At 37.4% G+C, this 22390-nt stretch overlaps 1 protein-coding gene and 1 long non-coding RNA gene across 2 annotated transcripts in view; one reads left to right on the top strand and one right to left on the bottom strand.

The window, feature by feature from the left end:
* The window catches only part of LOC134793860 (uncharacterized), a 355027-nt gene that overhangs the window by 167786 nt on the left and 164851 nt on the right, over window positions 1-22390 (top strand). The gene's annotated exons all lie outside the window — the stretch shown is intronic.
* Window positions 19831-20885, bottom strand: LOC134794053 (uncharacterized). The gene is made up of 2 exons (XM_063765755.1): window positions 20677-20885; window positions 19831-19971 (listed from the first exon to the last, which is right to left on the bottom strand). The coding sequence occupies exons 1-2, from the start codon at window positions 20875-20877 to the stop codon at window positions 19831-19833; spliced, it is 342 nt and encodes a 113-aa protein (XP_063621825.1). The 5' UTR covers window positions 20878-20885.

The following is a 22390-nucleotide window of genomic DNA, read 5'->3' as shown; positions in this document are numbered from 1 at the left end:
TCGGGCATGATTACGAATGATTCAAAATTATCGTTGTTAATTTAGGTTTTCGGGCTATATGCTTATATGCTTTGATAACATAGGATTTAGGCCGATGGCCGTTTTGTGGAGCTTTTGTAGACAATATTATTATAGTTTCTATAATGAAAATGTTTAGGAACACAGGGAGATTTCGGAAGGTTTAACGCCTATTCTATGTCTAAAATCTCTTAATTGAAACTTTATTTATTATTGATATGATAGTAACTTGATTTTACTTGATATGACTCGTAAGAGGCCGGATTCTGATTTTTCAATTCGTTAAGATTTTGACGTAATTTTGATATGACCTTGATCATCGTTCACGCTGATTATTGTGCGCGAAATGCAATCAGAGTAGTATAGACCTGCATTTCTTTCTTTACCAGTCAATAAATTCTCATAAATATTTAATATAGGTACCTACGAGTACATATATATCAGCAAAGCGAAAATCCTCTGGATCAAGGTTTACCATCATGTAGACAATACGCTTGCTTACCACGTTTTGGTAATTAAAAATCAGAAAGTAAAAGTAGGTTGTAATTTCCCAGTCTTTTATTAGACGTTCCATTAAAAAAGCACTTAATTAATATCGGAATGACTAAAGTGCGAATTCATTAAAGTCACCTTTGTCAAAATGATTTGGCTTATTGGATCAACTTAGTTTAATTTGCCGCAGCACACAGCTACCAATCAGTACTGCAACATATTTCGGTTTTTTTTTGTACTATGATTTAAATACAAGTGATAATTTTAATATTTTTAATACAAACATAAACTAAGTAAATCAAAAACTAATTTATATCAAAGTGCAAAAAAATTCTCTGATTTTGTCGTATTATTTTTTAGTAGAACATTCATATTTTTTAATGGCTAACTCGGAAGACACTTTAAGAAAGCTTATACAGACTTCTGTGTTCAAGTAAATTCTGAATATACCTAATATGGGTATATTCGTAATTTACTTGTAGGGATAAACGTTGTCGTAGAGTGTCTTGGGTTATTTTTCAAGTAAAATGTATAGTGACCGTCTACAATTCGTATTTTTGGAGGGACAGAAAATTTACACAATAACAGGGCATTTGATTATGTACCTATTATACCATACCACTACTTGTTACTATTTAATTTTTGCTATTTACAAAATATCCTCCGGGGGATGTCTTTCTCGCTATCGATGATTTAAAAATAAAATTTCACCTCACTACAACCTCTCCGTGAACTCCGTCACAATTTTTTGAGTACATAAAAAAATTATGACCCACTGTATCCTAGCTAGACACTGTATCGCGTCCGGCGAAGACTTATTGAATTGGAAAATCGACCCACTTACAGCCTCCATCTCCGAGTGTCTTAACAACACGTACATCCGGATGCCGGCTTTACTTATACATGAAATGGTTTTGTTCACTCGCTTTGACAACTTCCTATTGTACACTTAGTGGCTTGCACCACTTTTAATTTAATCGACATTAAGATAAAGCAAATGAACTGCATTATTATAGCAACAATGGTTGTCAATGTAATGTTATTAATTTTTCACCACACAAGCTCGTAAAGGCTCTGTTTTTTATCCAAAAACTGAAGAGAAAGTTGCATAGTATTCACAAGATTGGCAAAGTAGTTTGATGTAAATTTTGAGTTGTTACCGAGTTGTTATAAATGTTGGTTGATAGAATTGATGTTAAGTGATGATTTTGAATGATAAATGTTTGATGTAAATTTTGAGTTGTTACCGAGTTGTTATAAATGTTGGTTGATAGAATTGATGTTAAGTGATGATTTTGAATGATAAATGTTTAATAACGTTCATTTGTAGATTTGTTATGTTTTACTCGCGTTGTTGGTGTAGTGAAAAATGTTGTGTTTCACTCGGTAGCAAAGTTCGATTACCTAACCGTCGCAATAAGGCTCTAATTTCCATATTTTGAACCAATTTTGGAATATTTCGCTTGCTCGGGAATACACAATTGAATTTTTTTAAGCTGACTATGACAGCTCACAGTCCTAAACGGTCAGCTTAAAAAAAAATCAACTATATATATATATAGGCTCGTGTCCCCGATTTCTTTGCCGTAATTCGGTCCAGAGTAGCGTCCTTTTGGAGTAGGCTGCGCAGCTCTGAGAACTGTATCCTTGCCATAATTAATGAGGATCTGAACAGTCCAATCTGTAGGTTTTGGCTGTCTCTGCATCAAGATGCGAACCGAAAATAATTTTATTTTAAATTGTAGTTATATTTTATTTTAAATTGTAATTTAAAAATAAAATTAATTATTGGTTTTTAGACTTTTATATCATTTTAAATTTTATAGGTAATTCTTTGTTTTATATGGGTGCTTCCCTGAAATAAAATCAATTTATTTTTATTTATTTTCATTTTTATTAGCACGAGGGGCTAAATAACAACTTAGGCCTCTTGTAAAACAAATAGTTACCAAAATTTTGCTTGCTCTTTATGAATAACACCATATAAATAGACATAGCAAATAAATTGTTTCAAATTATAATACAAGTCATTTAGTATATTACCTAGGAAGCTTTTAAAACGAACGCACTAATCTATACCTTCAGCAAACATTCAACCATCAACACCCGTCCATATTATGAACTCCCATTAATAGAGCGATACCAATGGCGATGGCGTGAACTTGATTTACTGCTCAAATAGTTACATTGATACGGCGCAAACTAATCACGGAGCTTAATTACCTCGTCGTACAGTCGGCTAAACGTTGAGGTACAGTCGAACTGGCGGTAAACAACTTCCAAATATGGACACAGGGCAATTACGAATGTGAGGGAATGCCATTCGGTCTATTTAAATCGACATTAAACTGTTGGCATGAAAAAAATGCGACTTCATTTGCTTTCTATTTGTACTTTTTTTTCTTTTTTACAAAGGTTATTGACCCTGCGACCCCCTCAGAGGTCTAAAAACATGGATTTCAAGTTTTTTTATGAACATTTTAGTGTTTAATAATTTTATTCAAATACTTAGGTGATAAGGACTCATGTAGACCTACAACATCTACAATTTTTAAATTTTGCAATTATTTCGTTATCACGTCCAGTATCGTAATTATCGTATCGTGTCCAGACTATCAAATTTACGAGCTGAGACCAGAGCCGGCGCTAGTTTATTAAGCTGCAATTTAAACGTAAACTGTCGATGACCGGGAACTCTTAAGCTGACGGTTGAAAGACATCCGAACTACTGTGAAAATAGGAGCATCGCCACCGGTTGATAAGATTACTTTATATGTTTGGATTTTAACGACCGGTGTGACCCTGCCTATGAAGCCGATGGTCCGGGGTTCGAATCCCGGTAACGGCAATTATTTGTGTGATGCCACAGATATTTGATCCTGAGTCATGGTTGTTATCTATGTATTTAAGTATTTATATATTCTATATATCGTTGTCTGAGTACCCACAACACAAGCCTTCTTAAGCTTACCATGGGGCTTAGTCAATTTGTGTAAACATGTCCTATAATATTTATTTATTTATTTATTTAATCGCCTATTGCATCAAATGTATATTTCCTTTTCATTCGGATACACCAGGACCCCGATTCTGACTTAACAACTTGTTACTGTTTTGATCTTATTTTGACACGACCTTGAAGATCGCTCACGCTGATTGGTGCATGCGAAATGAAGTGGAAGTCGTGCGTGAGATGCGCGCCAATAAACACACACACACATACTACACTTCACAATCGCAAAACACAAACACCATATCCCGACTAGAACAATTACATACTCGGCAACAACGTGTATACCGATAGCGCCGCGTTTCCAGAAACATAACACTATTATAAAAAAAAGACGATCGGCAAGGTCGTATCAAAACCAGTTTACTCGTTGTGTCGATATTTTTTTATAACCAGCACCATTTTAAGACCACGCAGCATATATTTCATTAGCTTCAAATGAACATGGTATATTTTACTTTTAGTAACCAACAAAAATGATTTGTGTAATCTTTCCTTCATAAATATTTTACATCTTTTTCAGCATATTTTCCTGTTCTGAATTCGTTACATTTATTCTATGGAGCTTATTTTTACAGTTGCCGTTTCCTCTGACATTTTTCTCGTACATTTTTTCCAATGCCGATGAGTATTGAAACAGTAGGTACCTAAGAGTATCGTCGGAGTTTCGCTGTTTCGTTTTTTACGTTTTTGTAAGTGTAAACATACGGATGGGTGAATTAAGCAAACATAATTAGTCTGTATTCGGATTACCAAAGACAAATAAAAAAACTGGTTATCTGCATAGGTAGTACCACGAAAAAGCCTGGCAGGTGTTAAATGTAGTAATGTTTAGTTATAAAGTTGTTCAATATCACACTAGATCTCGCTGTGCTATCGGCTTCTTCGAGTTATTAAGATTTTTCTACAGCCCCTTGTAAGGTTAACTAGGTTTCCGAAGTGTTTCAAAAGATAGTAAGTGCAGTGCAGTAGTAAGTTAACAACAGGTAAAGTGTAAATCAATATTTTTGAATAGAACAGGAAGCCTGTTACAATTTATATTTAAAATACTTTAATCACTTAGGTACGAATTTTAATTTTTAACAAGCAGAAACGTCAACGAACGATGATATTAAGCTTAGAATAAATACCTAATATAAACCTTGACCTATAATATGGTGGAAAGATTTGCTGGCTATGGATGAGGTCTTGGTGGCTCAGATGGCAGAGCACTGGAGTATCGATCCAGGGGTCGTGAGTTCAAGTCTCACCCAAGACAGTAATTTTTCCACTTTTAAATTTATTCTAAGTTCACTTAGGTACGGTTTATAAAAACGTATATTTGTAACATTACCCAGAACGGGCGAAATTGGGGATAAAAACGAATACTGGAGCACAAACGGTTACGGGGTCAGTTTAAAGCACAGACCAACAACTACTCGACCGGTCACATAAGACCAATTGAGGTCACCACAAATAAGCGCTCCCGTACAATTTTAGTCTAAAAACCTTTCTAAAAGGTCCCCGATTTTCAACGATTTTTACACGTTACTACTACTAGCAATATTATAAGGTTTTCGAATTAGCAGTGAACTGTGTGGACGGTGCTTTGCCAGTCTTGCAATTATAATGATCTTTGGTACTAGGTACAAAGCGTGTTCAGACAGCACAATCAACCTATACATATAATGGCCAGGAATAGGCTGCGAGTTGATTAATAGCCATTTGAACGTCGTGAGTTATATGCGGTGACCAATAACCGCAAGGGCCCACAAAGAATTAGCTGTCCGAGTCAGACGTCAGACGACGCTACGGAGCCACGCTGTTACGTCGTCGCCCAAGTGTAATGTTTAGTAAATTTAATTTTTAAGTGTTTTTCTTTGTCTTTTCTTTTATTTTGTAGTTTCACGGTGCCTTGGTTTTATACTGTAGTGCTGAGTTAACTTATTTGATCAATAAATAAATAAATGTAAGAGGCAGCAATTATCAAGCGTTCCTAAATAAGGCCTATCATAATCTATAAAACTGAAATAGATGTCTATCCCTTTCTAAGGCCTCCAGTGCCCAGGGCTGGAATAGAACTAGCGTTCTCTGCATTCGCGGCAGATGCCTAGACCGCTAGACTACCCAGTCCACGGCGGCATGGGTCCACCCTATTTATTTACAGAGTAAGTATGATGTTATTAAGACTGTGACTCCATATTTGCGAGATAACATTCCGCCGCGTCCTAGCCTCACACATTAGTAAACACAGCAAGATAATAATGCAAAGAGTTATTGAATAATTAAATTTGCAACAGTACAATCGTGCAGCGATTTGCTGGCAATGCAACGGAATTAACGGCATACGGCCGTAATGCGGACTGCGGTGCGATACGTTAAGGGGCTAAGCTCATTTCACTGTTTTGGTTATTGCCTGTGTCACTCCGCTTTTTACCCTATGAAGTCCGTCTAAGAATCAAAGACCTTTTTCACCTCAGCAGCTCGAACAAGGGTACTTTGCTTCATAAAAACAGTGAGCAAAATGCGATTTTGCTCACTGAGTCATTTTGTCTCACCCAGTGAGCAAAATCGCATTTTGCTCACTGATTGGGTCTCACTCAGTGAGCAAAATGCGATTTTGCTCACTGAGTGAGACAAAATGACATTCAAGTGACCTTTATAGTCATTTTAACATGCGGGGTCTAATACAAGTTCGATATACTTGGGTTCTATTATCTCTGTCCCTCTAGGTATGTTCTCACTGCTTAGGGTGAAAAATTTTGTGTACTACACGAGATCAAAGTTATTTACATCTCGTGCGCTTTTGAATCCCTTACTACGCTCAAGATTCTAAAGAATTTATATATATATTATAGAATCTTTCGCTTGCACGGGACTCAAAATAAGCACTCGAAGAAATATCAAACTTTGATCTCTTGTTGTACAAATAACTATTATTACAAGCTTTTATTTAGTTTTACCTGTTGTCTGTCGATCTGTAATCAAATCTTGCAAGTTAAATATGATCCACTTCCCGGTTTCCGATTGAGCTGAAATTTTGCATGCATGTATAAATCGGATGACTATGCAATATTATGGTACCATCGAGCTGATCTGATGATGGAGACAGGAGGTGGCCATAGGAACTCTGTGATGAAACAACGCAACCTAATTGTGTTAGGGGTTTTTAGAATTGTCTCGATGAGTATTCGTTGTTTGTCGTAAGAAAAGTACAGTCAGCGATAAAAGCTTGTACCAAAAATGAAATTTTTGCCAAAAACTTATCTTATTATATCAAGATCGTGCACTTATGCGAAAAAACGGGCCGAGTGAGAAATGACTTAAACGGAGCTTGTCCCTTTCATGAATCATGAAAGATTACAAACTATGTAGGTATATAAAAGTGTAATATCTGGGAGACCGAGCTTTGCTCGGGAAACATATATGTTTTATAAAATATGTCGGAGAATGGCTGAAATGTGCCATCTATCGCCTTCAAGAGGCGTTTTGTCATGCAAACCTTGACAAATAGAGCAAACTAGGGTGTTACGTACACTTGAGTGGCGTTCGACGCAGTTCCGCCAAGACGTCATAGAGTGCGCTCTTAAAACAATTGAAGTCCAGAACAATTGAAGTTATGCTGTCAATCGATCTTCAGAAGGAGCACGATGAGAACGAACGGGAGAAGATGACGTCTGTGGCGGCTCCTGGGTCTAATCCACTGGTTTGCTTAAGATAAGAAACGTAACGCGTGCTGTGATTTGTAATGAGTCTTGTGCAGTAAAGATTGTGAGTTGAACATCGTATTTCATTGAAGGCCCTCGTCATCCACGATTGAAGGTTCTGATGTGCTGCCGATAGTATGATACGCCCACAATTCCCGACATCAGAAGTGTGGCCGAACACAGGGAATTCGCTACGGAATTCCTCTTGAAAGCTCAAATTTGCCAAATGAAGGTGGACTGAAGGTCCCAAAAATCTACCCTGATTTTGAAAATCCCTGGCATTCCTTAATTCAAGAGTTTTAAAGGCCTTAGAAAATGAAGAAATCTCATGCTATCGCTGGTGGAAAATAAAGAAGTATCGTGATGGAAAATATTTGAAGTGAAATGACAGTTGACATATTTGATATTTTATAAATTGTGATCCAGTTTTTGCATTGCTTTTTATGTTATGTTGTGTGAAATTTTCGTGAATGTTGTTAATGTTGTAACTCTAAGTAATACGTTTACAGTCCTTTGCACCATGAAGAATGAAGATAGTTGCTGCGAGATCTCCCGTCTCGCACGGGTTGGAGCTGCGGTTGCAGAAACGTGGGTGCCTTAGTTTGTTTACAGAAGCTGAGAGGAGCTGCATATTTACTGGTTGCCAGACTGTCGCTGGAAGTTGGAAATCGCGTGAGTTGCGTCCATTGTTTTATGATTTGTAACTGTGTTGAGTGTACCTCACAAAGCCGGCGTGATGGGTTCTAGTTAGGAAAATATGAGAACAGATACCTACCTACGAGATATCTACTCTAGCCTTTAATGGTCAGAATCAGAATGTATGTAAAAAAACTTTTGGTACGTGGACTTGTAATCTGCTGTTAAGACGATGTAAGGCTGTTTAACGATTTTCTGAGCACTATGGCATGTAATACCGTCTTAACTAACTTGAATAGCTTCTAGCAAAATGCACCTTAATTTTTTTGTGTGGAGACGTACTATTTCAAATTGTGTCGTGGACCAAATAATATTATCGTGAGAAGCGTCACGAGTGGTTGATGCTATTATTCGATCACACTGTGAATATAAAATTCTCACCTTTAAGTATGATTTCTATTTTGCTAGCTTGTGCCTATGATGGTGGTAAGTATGTGCGTGATATTTTTTTGATATGAAAAGTAAACCGAGAACTTAGTGGTAAAGTTCATGACCGTTGACGGATAGTTCTGACTTAGTTTTAATCATGTGCAATTGTGCATTCCTTTGATTACTTAAAATGACTTCACATCCAAAATTAACTAGTCAAAACGAAACGTAAACGTAATGAGTGAAAATTGTGTGTTCCTATTTGAAGAACCTAAATGGTGATTATTTTAACCGCATCGAAGCCGAAGGAATCCTTTTGTGGTCATTTTTGCAGTCAGATTTTAGAGTTTACAGTACCTACAGAACAATTTTAAATTTGGACCCGACATTTAATTTTTCAATAATTCTGTGATTCAGTGATATGTTGTTTGCGATGTGTATCTGTCAAAGGGCCATTATGATTATCAAATTGAATTTGATGAACAATGATAAAATAATTTAAAATTAATTGATTAATTTTGGATTCGATTTGACACTTGATTTGACTTACTTATCACTCAATGGGTTAAGATAATTTTGCATATTGCATGAATAATAATAGCTGAGTAAGCAGTTTGAGAAGGATATTATTCATTGATTTATTAAAACACTACCTATTTAAAGGGACACATTTTGGGATTAGATTTCTCTACGTAGGTATACCACTTTCCGCGTTGGTTTTATGACATTGTCGTAAGAAACGAAACGTGAAGTTCATGCCTCTTTGAGGATAGTTTATTTGAGAGGTTCATCACTTGAGTTGGCGGTCGCAACCGGAACCTGAGTTGTCCAGAGGGCGTTTGAGGGCTGGGTGCTGGAGGGCACAGTCCTATTCGTAACTGCAATTCATGGGGGTTTCGGACCGGGCGATGAGGCTAGCTGTGTGTTGGAACCAAGCTGTTGTAAAGCCAAGGTGTTGGCACTGCTATTTGGAAGTTGGTGTTGACTTGTAGGCATTGGTTGATGTATGTGAAAAGAAAGTATTAATGATTAATTATGTGTGTATGCCAAAGAAAAAAAAAACGTGTCAATGATTATGTGCAGATAGACACATTTTTAGTTTTTCGCTCGACACTCAAAGCTTTGCGCGCGTGCGTCCATTAGGGACAAAACACACGCAACGTGATTTAAAACAAATTTTAAAATTCCTCATATTATGGTTAAAATTATTGTTCCCCTTAAATGTGAAGGCAAATGACAGAACGGTTTTGGCATGCTATTTTAGTATTTTTCGGTAGAAGGCAGCAAAAATGAGACTTGAAAAAAAAGGGAAAATAACGCTTTGTCTATTACACTTATTATCCAAAATTATTAAAGTATGTTACTACGTACGCTATTACGCACGTTATGGAACTAGTACAAAAAGTTGTTCGTACTCCTTACAGTAATTATAATGTTCCTTATGATCTTTTACGAAACTAGTTGTCGATGTTTAGCGAATAGAGTCGAACGCATTTATTTTCTGTTTGATCGATAAAGAAGTTAGCAAAATTTGAGTACCTACAGCGGTTTGATTTAGAATAGAAATTCTGCCACTAATACCTGTTACGCTAGATCGTTCGTTGTAAAACGAGTTGTGAACTTCTTTATTAATTTCATGCATGTTCAACCTTTTTGAACCTCTTTGAGAGCTATTTGGTTTTTGAAGTATTGTGTCAGTCAGCTAAAGACAAGTCGTGTCAGTGTGTAAATATCACATAATGATCAAGTTTTCTTGCCTTTTTCTTAATAAAAATTATGAAAGCGATAAAAAAAATACAATTTGGTTTTCGTAGAAAGTATAATACTGGACTTACCTGATAATATATCAAGTTTTGAAAATTTCTCAAGCTGTCTTGTAAATGTGTTGTCCGTACAGAAGGAATAAAATAGAGAAGTCGGTTTAAACTGAACTGAACGCAATTTTGGTACGTGTTTAAACTATTTAATATGAGAATCGAATAAGTAAACTGTCGTAGTCCTATTCCGAAACTTAAAATTACGTGTCGATTAATTACAATATGCTTCTTTTTGTTTATGGAATTAATGATTGTGTTTAGGAATACACAAATAATTAATGGTGCCAAAATTTAATCAAAATATTCAGGGTATGGTAGAAAGCTGGTTTGAAATCAATTGACCTGGCTCAATCTTTTTATACTTAGGCGGGTGATCGAACGAGCGAGCGAAGCGAAGTGAAGTTCTTACATTCAACTTGGAACACACGGCTGGCTAGGGGCACGTCCCGGCATTTCGATGTTTTTAAGCTGAGCTATCAGAGGATAGTTTGATACACAATAACTTAAGTAAATTTGTTCTAATTTAAATGAAATTGGGTAAACGTGTAGTTGAGGGCATTGTATTTTAGTCATTAAATTATGAGCAGGCTCGATCAAGGTGTTATTGAGTTAGAAGAGCTCAAAAGGCTAGAAAGCTATTTGTGAGGGGTCTTGCTTTTCTGGTCATCTTATTTGCAAGAAAGTATGGTCGAGTTTGGTATCAAATGAAAGTGCTCGGCTTTTATAATATTGTTTTTAAGTTTATCATTTTTAAATAATTAACAAGATAAAAATAAACATATATAGGTATTTGACATTTGACAAGAAAGATAACGGCTTACCACAGATACAGTTTATTTTAATCTCTATGGTGTTGTGATGGGCTCCGCAGACCTTGCAATAAATCACATGCGGTTTTCGATCCTTTGCCGACTAAGTAGTAGGTTCATTAAATTGATCTAACTTTTTGGCGAACCGCGAGTTCTCAGTTCGGGGCGAACTACTAGTTTAAATCAAACTTACTAAACATTTTAACCATGAGATAACGGAGATGATACACGCGTCTTGGGTGAGAGGCCATTGTGTGCGTGCGGCCAAGTATCTTTCAAACGGATAAACTAATTTCATCGCTGTTTTCTGTGATCCTAGCTAACATTTTGCGGTAATGATTAAAATGGCAAATAGATCTGGATCAAGGTATCAATGAAATCAAATAAGAAAATCTATTAGTGGGAACACTAAACTTTTAGGGAATACTAAACGTTTAAGTAAAGAATAGGTGCGCAGATAATGTTCATAAAATCAGTTAAATATGGAAAACCATTTATTTTCGAGAACTCAATACAAAATGTGTTTCAACTGAGGGGAATCTCTGTGGTGAGGTTCATTTAAAAGCTAGTTTGTATTGTATCTTTATGGTGATATTATTTTCACGCTGTTTGGATTATGGTGATATTATTTTCACGCTGTTGCATTTTAAGTCTCTTCATGAATTGTTCGAAATGTATCTCTACCCCATTTCCGTTGAAATATGGCCTGATTGAATATCGTGATGCTACTGATGCTGAACTTGTTCATTCACAACAATGATCTATGTGCGTGTTATTGAAAGAGTTGAGTTGAGTTGCCTGTCAGTATCCAAAAGTTATGGAGGAACTTACTTTGGTCAGGTAGGCCGAGCAATGAGCTTAGATACCTCAGATTGTTGTATTCTGTCCGCAGATGTATGCAGTGATGCATACAATGTCAGGATGCCGTGGTGGTGCAGATGATCTGCGCTCTACAGTCTCTTTTGGGAGAAGAAGATCTCATCTTCGCTCTAGTCTACCAGTGAAAATCATAAAGGGGGATGGATAACGTACGGAGGGACCCGTACAATGTCAGGTTGGCCGTGTCGGAGAATGGCTGAAATGTGCCATCTATCGCCTTCAAGAGGCGTTTTGTCATGCAAACCTTGACAAATAGAGCAAACTAGGGTGTTACGTACACTTGAGTGGCGTTCGACGCAGTTCCGCCAAGACGTCATAGAGTGCGCTCTTAAAACAATTGAAGTCCAGAACAATTGAAGTTATGCTGTCAATCGATCTTCAGAAGGAGCACGATGAGAACGAACGGGAGAAGATGACGTCTGTGGCGGCTCCTGGGTCTAATCCACTGGTTTGCTTAAGATAAGAAACGTAACGCGTGCTGTGATTTGTAATGAGTCTTGTGCAGTAAAGATTGTGAGTTGAACATCGTATTTCATTGAAGGCCCTCGTCATCCACGATTGAAGGTTCTGATGTGCTGCCGATAGTATGATACGCCCACAATTCCCGACAAATATATAAAATAATATAGGTTTTATAAAACCTCAAAAATGCGTGTTTTCCCAGAGAGACCTAGCTAGAGATAAGATCGATTTTTCGGCCCTGAAAACTCCGATATACCAAATTTCATCGAAATCGTTAGAGCCGTTTCCGAGATCTCCGAAATATATATATGTCGGACCCTGACACCAGAAAGACGTATTGCAGCGTTATAGTTCATTATTTTAGACGCCTGTATAAAATCGATTAGCAATGTTGAGCTACGTATTATTTGGTTGTAACAAAATAAATAAAGTTGTGTAGAGAGTAACTCCGTCTATTGGCGCATTGTTGAAATAAAGTTGCGTAGAGAGTAACGCCATCTATTGGCGTGTTGTTGAACTGAGATGACAGGTAGAAGGCTTTGGAACGTCGAGAGGTTTCTCTCGAGTGAGCGTAGGCACGAGTTGGCATTTTTGTCGGTATGTTGGTAGACAGGTCGAGCAGGTTTGCCAACTTGACTTTGAGGCGGGAGCAGAGAGGCTCCGCCGCTGGTAGTTCTTCTTGATCGGACCGCGCTAGAGATCGGACGTACTCGTTAGCCAACCTCGTGCCTAACTCGCAACGTTCCTGAAGGTTTATACCTGAAGGATTATTCTGACAGCTTATAGAATCCCGCGTTCTTTAACCATTTAGCTAAGTGTTTTATTTCAAGTGTTATTTTGATTTCTTATGTTTCATTAGAAGCTTACTTTTGTGAAATAAAGAAATGACGTGTTATGTGTTGTTTTAACTTGTTTTGAAAAGATTTATCCCTCTGAGTTTGTTGCCGGTCCCATATAGGGCTAAATCTTCTCAGGTCAGATAAAAGGGTTGAACGCGGCCTAGTTTGACTTGAATAAAGATTTAAACGGTTTCTTTTTACTTTCATATCGCTCCCTTGAGTTAAAAATAGCAATTAGTTCTTTTAAACATTTAGTACTCATGTATAGTAGGCACTAGTATGGTTAACGAGTCCTAATGTTTATTTCATGCACTGGTAGCAATGGTAGCATACTGGTTTAGCTGTGAAGTAATACATTATCGTACTACCCCCACGCGCCCACCGCCTTTGAGACCATCGGTATTCGACATATATATATATATATATATAAGTAAATAAATAAATATACAAGAATATCTCATTTAATAAATGTATTATTATTAGATAGGTTACACTTACCCTGGCCATGTTGTTAGAAAAGGACACACTCCGTTCGACTGTTCTCTCGCTGGTCCCGTTTGTTTGTATATTGCTTTGCTCGACCTTAATAGTAGCTAAATACGGTTCAAATATGGTTTGTCAAAAATCTTCAGTACACGGTGTTGATATAATAAAAGGTCTTTGCTAAGAATAGAGAAATAAGTAACCTGAAAGTGCTCACTCCGTACATGGCAATTCTTACTTAATAATAATAAGTTGTATGGGAGGTATGGTAAAACTAATTTTGGATTAGTTTTGAATTTGCTTAAAACGTTAAACTTATTAGGCTTACTGTCTTATCTCTGTTCGCTAAGCTTGCTTAAAGCTTATTATAAATGGGGTTTTATCTATGTTTGGAGGGAGTCCTCTAAGCTTACTTACCTATGGTCATCTGCGCCGACGTTGCAATGATAAACAGCCGTATTCGAACAATGAGATACGTCAAATAACAGATTTTGAAACGATATGGATTGGATATGTCGTGTCAAACAAGTGTCAAAAGTGACGTTTTTGTTTGAAGAAACGTCAATTTTGACACTTGTTTGACACTGACATATCCAATCCATATCGTTTCAATATCTAGTATTTAACGTATCTCATTGTTCGAATACGGCTGAAAGTTTGACAGCACCACTATTTATTAAAACATCATATTTTTATAGATTGACGCTTATGGGTGTTTATGGTGTTGCTCAACACTCTGTGGCAAGCCATTTCGGTGCAGATGTAACTTACGTGTACTTATATCATAGAGAAATAAATTCGCTTAGAGTACCGCCGTATGATGGTCCCTAGGATACATAGGTCGGAAAAAGAGCCATGTCATTTCTGCGTTGCTGTCGTGATTAAAACGTTCAATTTCTCATTCATTTTACTATGAGGATTGACAGTGACAGTAATTGCCCTTTATCTCTGCTACAATGCTGCAGCAGTAACGTTACAACATTAACGCTGAAGTGGTCGAAATCCGTATGTATAAATAAATATTATAGGACATTCTTACACAAATTGACTAAGTCCCACAGTAAGCTCAAGAAGGCTTGTGTTGTGGGTACTCAGACAATGATATATATAATACATAAATACATAATATATAAATACATAGAAAACAACCATGACTCAGGAACAAATATCTGTGTCATCAGGTCATCACACAAATAAATGCCCTTACTGGGATTCGAACCCAGGACCATCGGCTTCACAGGCAGAGTCACTATCCACTAGGCCAGACAGGTCGTCAATGTATGTATTAGACTAGCTAGCTGCTACGCACCTTACTAGTTAAGTTTTATTGTTTTGCCTTAAATAGTTGCAAGACATTGTTTTCGTTGAGGTTCTATTGACTATACCTACTTTAATACTAAGGTTAGGTGTTATCAGTTACTAGGCTACGGCATGATACTGTGGGGTAATTATGTGGATACAAATATAGGTAGGAATTAGAAATTGAAAAAAAATTGAGGTGCGGAAGAAAGCAAGATTCCGTTACAAGTTTCAGAGCTCATGCATGATTAGGATAGGAATGTTTTGTAAAACATCATCAAATTGGAGTAATGAGCCTTAACACACTGGAAATATTTCATCAAAATTATTGCTCTCCGCGATCAGTGATTACCGAAAATACAGAATGCAAACGAAAAATATCTGTCCTTTTATAAATATCGCTCCCAATTATTTTCAACTTTCATCAATGTCGTCATTTAAATGTTGGTCAAATTTATTTTAATAATTATCTGTTACGAAGCTTTATATGAAATATATTTTTCCTGTAATGGAGCCCAAGTTCGCTTGACAATAATTTGAGGAAGCATTTACCAAAGCCACTGGCATTTATGCTTTCAATTGTTTATTAGAAACTGGATCTTGTTTAGATTCGTGATGAACATGCAATAATAAATGCCATTATACCATTACCGGGATTCGAACCCGGACCCTCCTGCTTCGTAGGCACGCTCACTACCGACTAGGCCAGAGGTCAGTTACATTATATTAGACCCGGAGGATAGTTCCTGGAGATAGAGAGATAACGGATCCTGAAGCGATTCGAAGCTGCAGGGTTTGACCAAGAATTGTAGTGGGTGGCGATTACAATCAGGAATGGCCGCAGCGATACAGAGACTTAGGAGGAGGAGGACAACGCACCTGGGATTTTCCCCTGTATTATCAGCTGGAGGAGGTGGTATTTGTCATTTCGTAATATATGATCAAAGTACTGCAGTTTCCTAATCTTTATAGTAGCACTCGTTTACTACCCCACTTATAATCTCAATCTGAAAGTTCAAATTACACATTCATTTGTTTTTGAGATACCTTCTTTTACCTCCACCTCCAACGTGGCATAAAGAAAATACATTCATCACAATTTGTGTCATAGAAAAATCTCTGGGATTTAAAATTGCAAGCTCTGCATCCGTAATACCGACGGCTCAAATGTCGGAATTACCGAATCGTGTCATGCCCTCAAAGCCAACCGGCTCACTGTGAACGCACCTTGCTGTCCTCGCTACATTAAATAAATATTAAAGGACAATTTTACATTGATAAATCTAGTCCCACAGTAAGCTCAATTAGGCTTGTTGGGTGGACGAGGCTCTAGCGATGGCTTTGTTCTAGGGGTTAGGAGGTTGAACGGCAGTTCGTAAAAGTTAAAAACTGGTGTTCCAAAATGCCAAAAAATAGTGGCGGACCTTGAACTCTGAAACAGCAGCTGAGGACGCAACCATAAAAAAGGGTAAGATGATGTACCGTAAAATGGGGTGAGTAGGTACAAAACTGACATTCAAACCTCGATAACATTTTATTTTTACATATGCAAACTGAATGGTGTATATAATAAGTGTTCCGGACGTTTGTATTTTAGTTTTTATTTTATTTTGGGTAGTTCCATTTCATAACTTTGACGATAAACAGGAAATCCACCTCACCCCGTAGTCCCTCGTATTTGGGGTGAGTTGGGTTTTCATACAAAGGTGATTTTGGAAGATTGTTGGATTGATTTTTTTTTATTATGAGTATTACTATAGCTCCATTTTAAATTGGAATACATTATTTTTGTAGCAGTAGCCTTAAAATCCCATGTCACCCCCCTTTCATTCCTTCTCTCCCCATTCATAACCCAACTCTCCCCACGAACCCTACTCACCCCATTTTACGGTAAATGTATTGTTATTAAATAACTAGCGATCCGCCCCGGCTTCGCAAGAATATACACAAAACCTTAACAAATTATACACCTAATCCTTCCCCAAGAATCACTTTATTGATAGGTGAAAATCGCATGAAAATCCGCTCAGTAGTTTTTGGGTTTATCGTGACCATACAGACGGACGCGGCGGGGGACTTTGTTTTATAGAGTGTAGTGATATTTACCCAACTCGTAATTAACATGCTTAAGGTTTGTTAAGAGGACATGTTTGCTACCGTCATCTAAGATCTTTCTCTATTGTCGTTTTCTCATCATTTCACAAACTACGGCCCTTTTATATCAAAAATGCAAATGCAATACCGTAATCGATCCGGCATCAAGGCAAATAGTAATAAAAACGACCGACCAATTCCCCACGAATGTTCACTTTTAGTTTATTTCTTTCAAGTCTTGCTCGTCACTTTTATTCCGCACTTTAGCTTCCACCTCAATTCAGCCACTCTCGTCTTTCCTTGCATCAGAATTTACGAAATTACCTCTCCGAGCGGATATGATCTTTACCAGTTTGTTTTAAGGTTGGTTTTTGGATGGCAGCGTGAGCATCTGCAATGTTTTTACTTTTCATTGCGAAAGCCGGAATATGATGCAGAAATGTAAAATGTAAGGACAATTGACTGGAGAGGGGAGCGCAAATGTGTAGTGTGCGCTTCACTTTGCCTCCCTACCGTGAAATAATATTTTTTGCAATTGTTCTCCTTTTGCTATTCGGTTGAGAACATCCTCAGATTCCGTTGCTTCGTTGGATCGTTTGTGGAACTTTCGAGTTATAAGTATTTCGGCTAAAATAATTTGTTTAAGTAAGAGAAATTCAGAGGCATTTAATGTTTTTTCATTGTGTTACTACGGATACGTATAAAAACAAACTAGGGTTTAGAGCAGAATGCTGCTATTGTTATTATAATAAAGAGTTTTTTATCACAATTTATTTAGGAAAGTTGGCGATGTATTGTTTAGCAAAAATTTAATCTAAATAAAAAAATTAAATAATATCTCTATGTTTTTAGGTACCAAAGAATGATGAGCTTTAGGTAATAAAATTCTATAATTAATATCCTACAACTCTTTTACTCTTTATAATATTACCTTCAAATTGATATGATTTAGATATAAATTTTAAAGTTTGATTGAATATTGTGCAATTTGTTGCTCAAAAAACGGCTGAACAAATTTCAAATACTCGTTCGTTTCACGTCAGTGCGCTGGACGCACGGACCAATCTATTACCTCATTTCGTTCCAGGATCGCCCCCAAAAAGTCAATTTAAACCTGTGTGTCAAGCGAAGCATTCATACCAGCTCCAATATCTAAAGCGGACTTTTGTTTTCGGTAGTTGGCGGGCAATAAATCCCGTGAATAAAACAAGTTGTTTGGGGACGGAGTGTATCGCCGATAACGCGATCCAATATCGGCGCCGACAAAGGCTTACAAGAGTTAAGGCACGCCCCGGCTGCATATTCAACGGGCAGAGTCAACATGCTGTGGTCTGGGAGCTGGACACTAAATTACATATATCATTTTGAATGTGAGAAAGGAGTAAGTACCTACGTACGGCTCGGCCACGACATCGAGCGACTTGCGACGGCGGCAGCGATAACCATAGATTGGAGCGAAAGGTCCGATCGCTGTGTCACACTCCAACCTATGGTTATCGCTGCCGCCGTCGCAAGTCGCTCGATGTCGTGGCCGAGCCGTTAGGGCGACACGTATTGCAACCCTATAAGGTACACAACATTACGGCCAAAAGAATTTGGAATATCCTGGGTTCAACGGGCATTAGTAATGAACTTCAAAGGGCCATCACAATAGAGCACTGCTTGGTCGACGTGGCTCTCAAAACGCCCACAACACCACAATATTAATATGTAATACATTATTTTGACTTTACTCGCAGTACATAGCGCTCTTACTTCTAAAATAGCGAGTGGTTATTTTCTGTATGTTATCACGCTCAAAAGGTCTATACCAGCAACGGAATATAATTATATAAACAAAGCTCTCAATACATTTTTGACTTCGAAAAATGATCCATATGACTTACACTTACCTGATACATGTTAATGAAAGTTAATATCTCTTCTCGATAAATATAGGGACCCCGCCCGCAGCTTTGAGTATTACACCAATGCACAATTTCCCGCTATAAAATAGCTGTGATTGGAAAATCAATATATGTTGAACTTCCCTTACAAAATTGGGTTGGGTTTATTATGATTTTGGATTTAGGTAGTATTGAAAATAGTTAACGCTCGTTTATCCAGCACCATCTCCCGGCCTCACAAAACGCATACAGTCTTTAAAAAACATTAACCCAAATTATATTCATTCATGCAAAAGTCTATAAATAATGTATATTATGCAGCGCCAGCTCCCGGGCTAATCACGCATGGCTTGCCACTGTCCGGCGCCACGCACGCCCACGGTTCCCAAACTTTGCATAGCCCAGACCCCGTGAAACATTCATTGCGCCTGATCAATACTTGATGAAACGGGCGCCACTTAATTGAAAAGGCTACCTTTGTTTACTAAAACACATGCGGCTGTTCTAAACAAAGCAACTATTTTGCGCAACGCGTAACAAAGGATAGCGTCGACCGTTCAAGTATATAACTTTTCAGGAGAATCTGTCAAAGCCTTTTTTCTTAGCTAAAACAGTCAAAACTTATTTTTTAATTAGGTACCTAATCACGTCCATGATTCCCTAAAAATAATTAGTTTTTAGTTTTCTCGCAAAAATTATTTCACTCGTACTTATCCGTACCTACAATTGTATTGACGACATCGGCATAGGTAAATAACATCGTTTAGGTTCTCAAAATAAATTTTGCATTTGTCTTCCAAGCAAAAACGAATTTGAACTTCTAAAATAATATAGCTTTTCCAATTGTAAGTAATAATTTTAATGTTTTATGTTAATCTATCAGTAGTTAGCCCTTCAATTGCAACTTTTTTTCGGTCCGACCATTAACGGGTTGACCGCCACTTGAAGGGTTAGTTTTACATCACTGAGCATAAAACATTTAATACAAGTATCAAACAAAGAACTGCACTTGGTAATTGAGTCCGTCTCCCTTCTGGCTCTTGATCCGAACGTTGGCGAATGTGAATCCGACGCCGCCCGACGTCACCGTCGCCTGCGCAGCACTCTTATCCTTATCTATTGCTGAGATGCCCTGGAAAACGTTATCATTTGGTAAATAGGCATTTATTATTGTGTTTTAGATTTGGAATGTTTATATTATTTCCCCTCAGAATCACGATCTCTTTCTAATTTATCCTAATACAAGAAAAGCGTCCCTAACTTCTCATAATTTTTTTGTTTAGTTATTTTGTTACGGTCATAGAAGTTTGTATTGAAAACGTAACCAAATTGACCAAAAAACTGGTTACATTTTTTATATCATATGCTTTTTTGGGCTTGAGCATGGTATGGTGGTGGTAATGGTAGTTCTTTTTTTTTTAAGTAGCTTAAAATCTTATTAATCTAAAGGTAATGTTCAACTGCAGCTGCATTAAGGATGACTCACGCTAGACCGAGCCCGGGCCGGGCCGGAGCTTTGTTTTCTATGGAAAGTACCACGTGATCACCGATCAGCCGTCATAGAAATTGACATGTCGGACGCCTCGGCCCGGTCTAACGTGAGTCATCCTTTACTGTTGCGGCGTCGTTGTTGCAGCCGCTGTATCTGTCAATTTCTTTAGTAAAATGAGTGACGTTCGCCGCCAAATTACTGCCGCGATTATGATGTTCATTCCGTGGCTCATTTTATCAAGGAAATCGACAGATAGGTAAAGCGGTGGCAACAACGATGCCACAATAGTAACGCAGCTGCTGTTTACATCCGAACACCACCTTAATTTTAATAACAGCTGCATACCTTGAGAGTCCTATTATTTCCATCGTTATAGAACACGTTCTTGGTCCTCGTCTTCAGCGGCCACGATGACAGCTCGACCTCCTCCGAATAAGCCAGCTGGCCGTTCAGGCTGGTGCCGACTTGCAGGTCCTCGGCGGTCGCCATCGCCAAGAAAAAACACGCGAGCATCGCGAGCGTCGCCATCTTGAAACTTGAAGACATTTCAAAAGCTAATTGAGACTAATTGAATATTCACACTACAGTGTCGCTTACACACAGTGGATGTTGACTTCTGGAAAACTCTTTAGAAAACTAAGTAGCTACGGTGTTAACTATTGTCCAGTTTCGTCGATCTCCCTGGATTTAACACACTATAGTATGTCTTAAAACTGACTTGAGGAGTAAACGGATATTGTGCCACTGAGACTCGATGTATCTTATAAAGTATTTTATATGATTCAGACGTGATAAGTGGAATATGATAAAGATTTATCCCAAAACCGATACGGTGAAGTGGGGATGTTAGTTGTCTGATAAATAGATGATACAACCGTATCTATTTATATAGTTTGTTTTCATTTTATGGATGGAATGTGTCATCTTTCTAATAATCCAGATAATAGTTGAGTACCTGCATGACAAAATGCAAGCAGATAAAACATAACGTGTTATCTGGCAGCTATGCGTCAAAATTCAAAATATGAATGCAGTCGCCCAACGTCACATCATTGTATCGGTCTCGTAATCTCCCATCGCTATTAACTCAGTATAAAGTTGTAGCTGTAGCTACATCCCTGAACTCGTTTGTTCAACCTTAGTTTACCTTTGAGAATTGAACTGCGCTCCAATAGAACACAATAGCAAACAGCCCATACAATTTCCGGCTCCTAAAATCGACAAAAACATCTTTCTGCCAGAAAATAAAAAGGGTCCCCTCAGCACGACACATCATGTGCGAACATGAAATTGTGATTCAGCGTCGTCAATTTATTCGGCTACTACGGCTTTATCAAAAGTTGGATACATTAGCGCCAGATGTGACCGGGTACCAAAAACTTTTTTTCAACCCCTTTTGCCAGTATAATAATGAAAAGGATTGTGCTCATTTGTTATTTTTTGTCGCATTTAAAGGAGTAGGCGAAAAGTTGAATAAAACTCCCACGTTTTTTCACAAGATCGAAGTGAATTAGAGATGTCTGCATATTTTTTCATTTTTTTTACATAATTAAAGCGATCAAACGCTCGAGATATTATTTTCCGACACAAGTTTAGAAATGATTACCTAATGACAGTACCTATCATATTATTGACATTGATATTTTTTATTTAGCGATTAAACCTATTACGTCACACGTATTTATGTTAAACAAAAGTTTATTATCGTTACAATAGTTAACAATCATAAATTACAAAATAAAGATGTTTCAAAATCATATATGTTAAACGATCTTGGTTAGGTATAACCAAATATAGCTATTAATTTGTTATTTTTTCTTATCTAAAGAGTTAAGTTGAAAAATGTTTCTCGTCACTAGTACTACTGCTACCTACGTAATTGCAACGGGTCGCCCAACTTTGTTTATAAACATAACGGCAGTTCTTCATATATTATCTTACATCGTGTTAAGTAAATTAATATATCTCCGGATACATTGAGCATAAAAAAACACCCTTACATAAACCCCGGAAGAACATCCATGCAAATAAAAACTAAATTGTGCGTGAAACGTGCTAG

Source organism: Cydia splendana, chromosome 9, assembly GCF_910591565.1.
Source record: "Cydia splendana chromosome 9, ilCydSple1.2, whole genome shotgun sequence".
Classification (NCBI taxonomy): domain Eukaryota; kingdom Metazoa; phylum Arthropoda; class Insecta; order Lepidoptera; family Tortricidae; genus Cydia; species Cydia splendana.
This window is presented reverse-complemented; position numbering and strand designations above follow the sequence as displayed.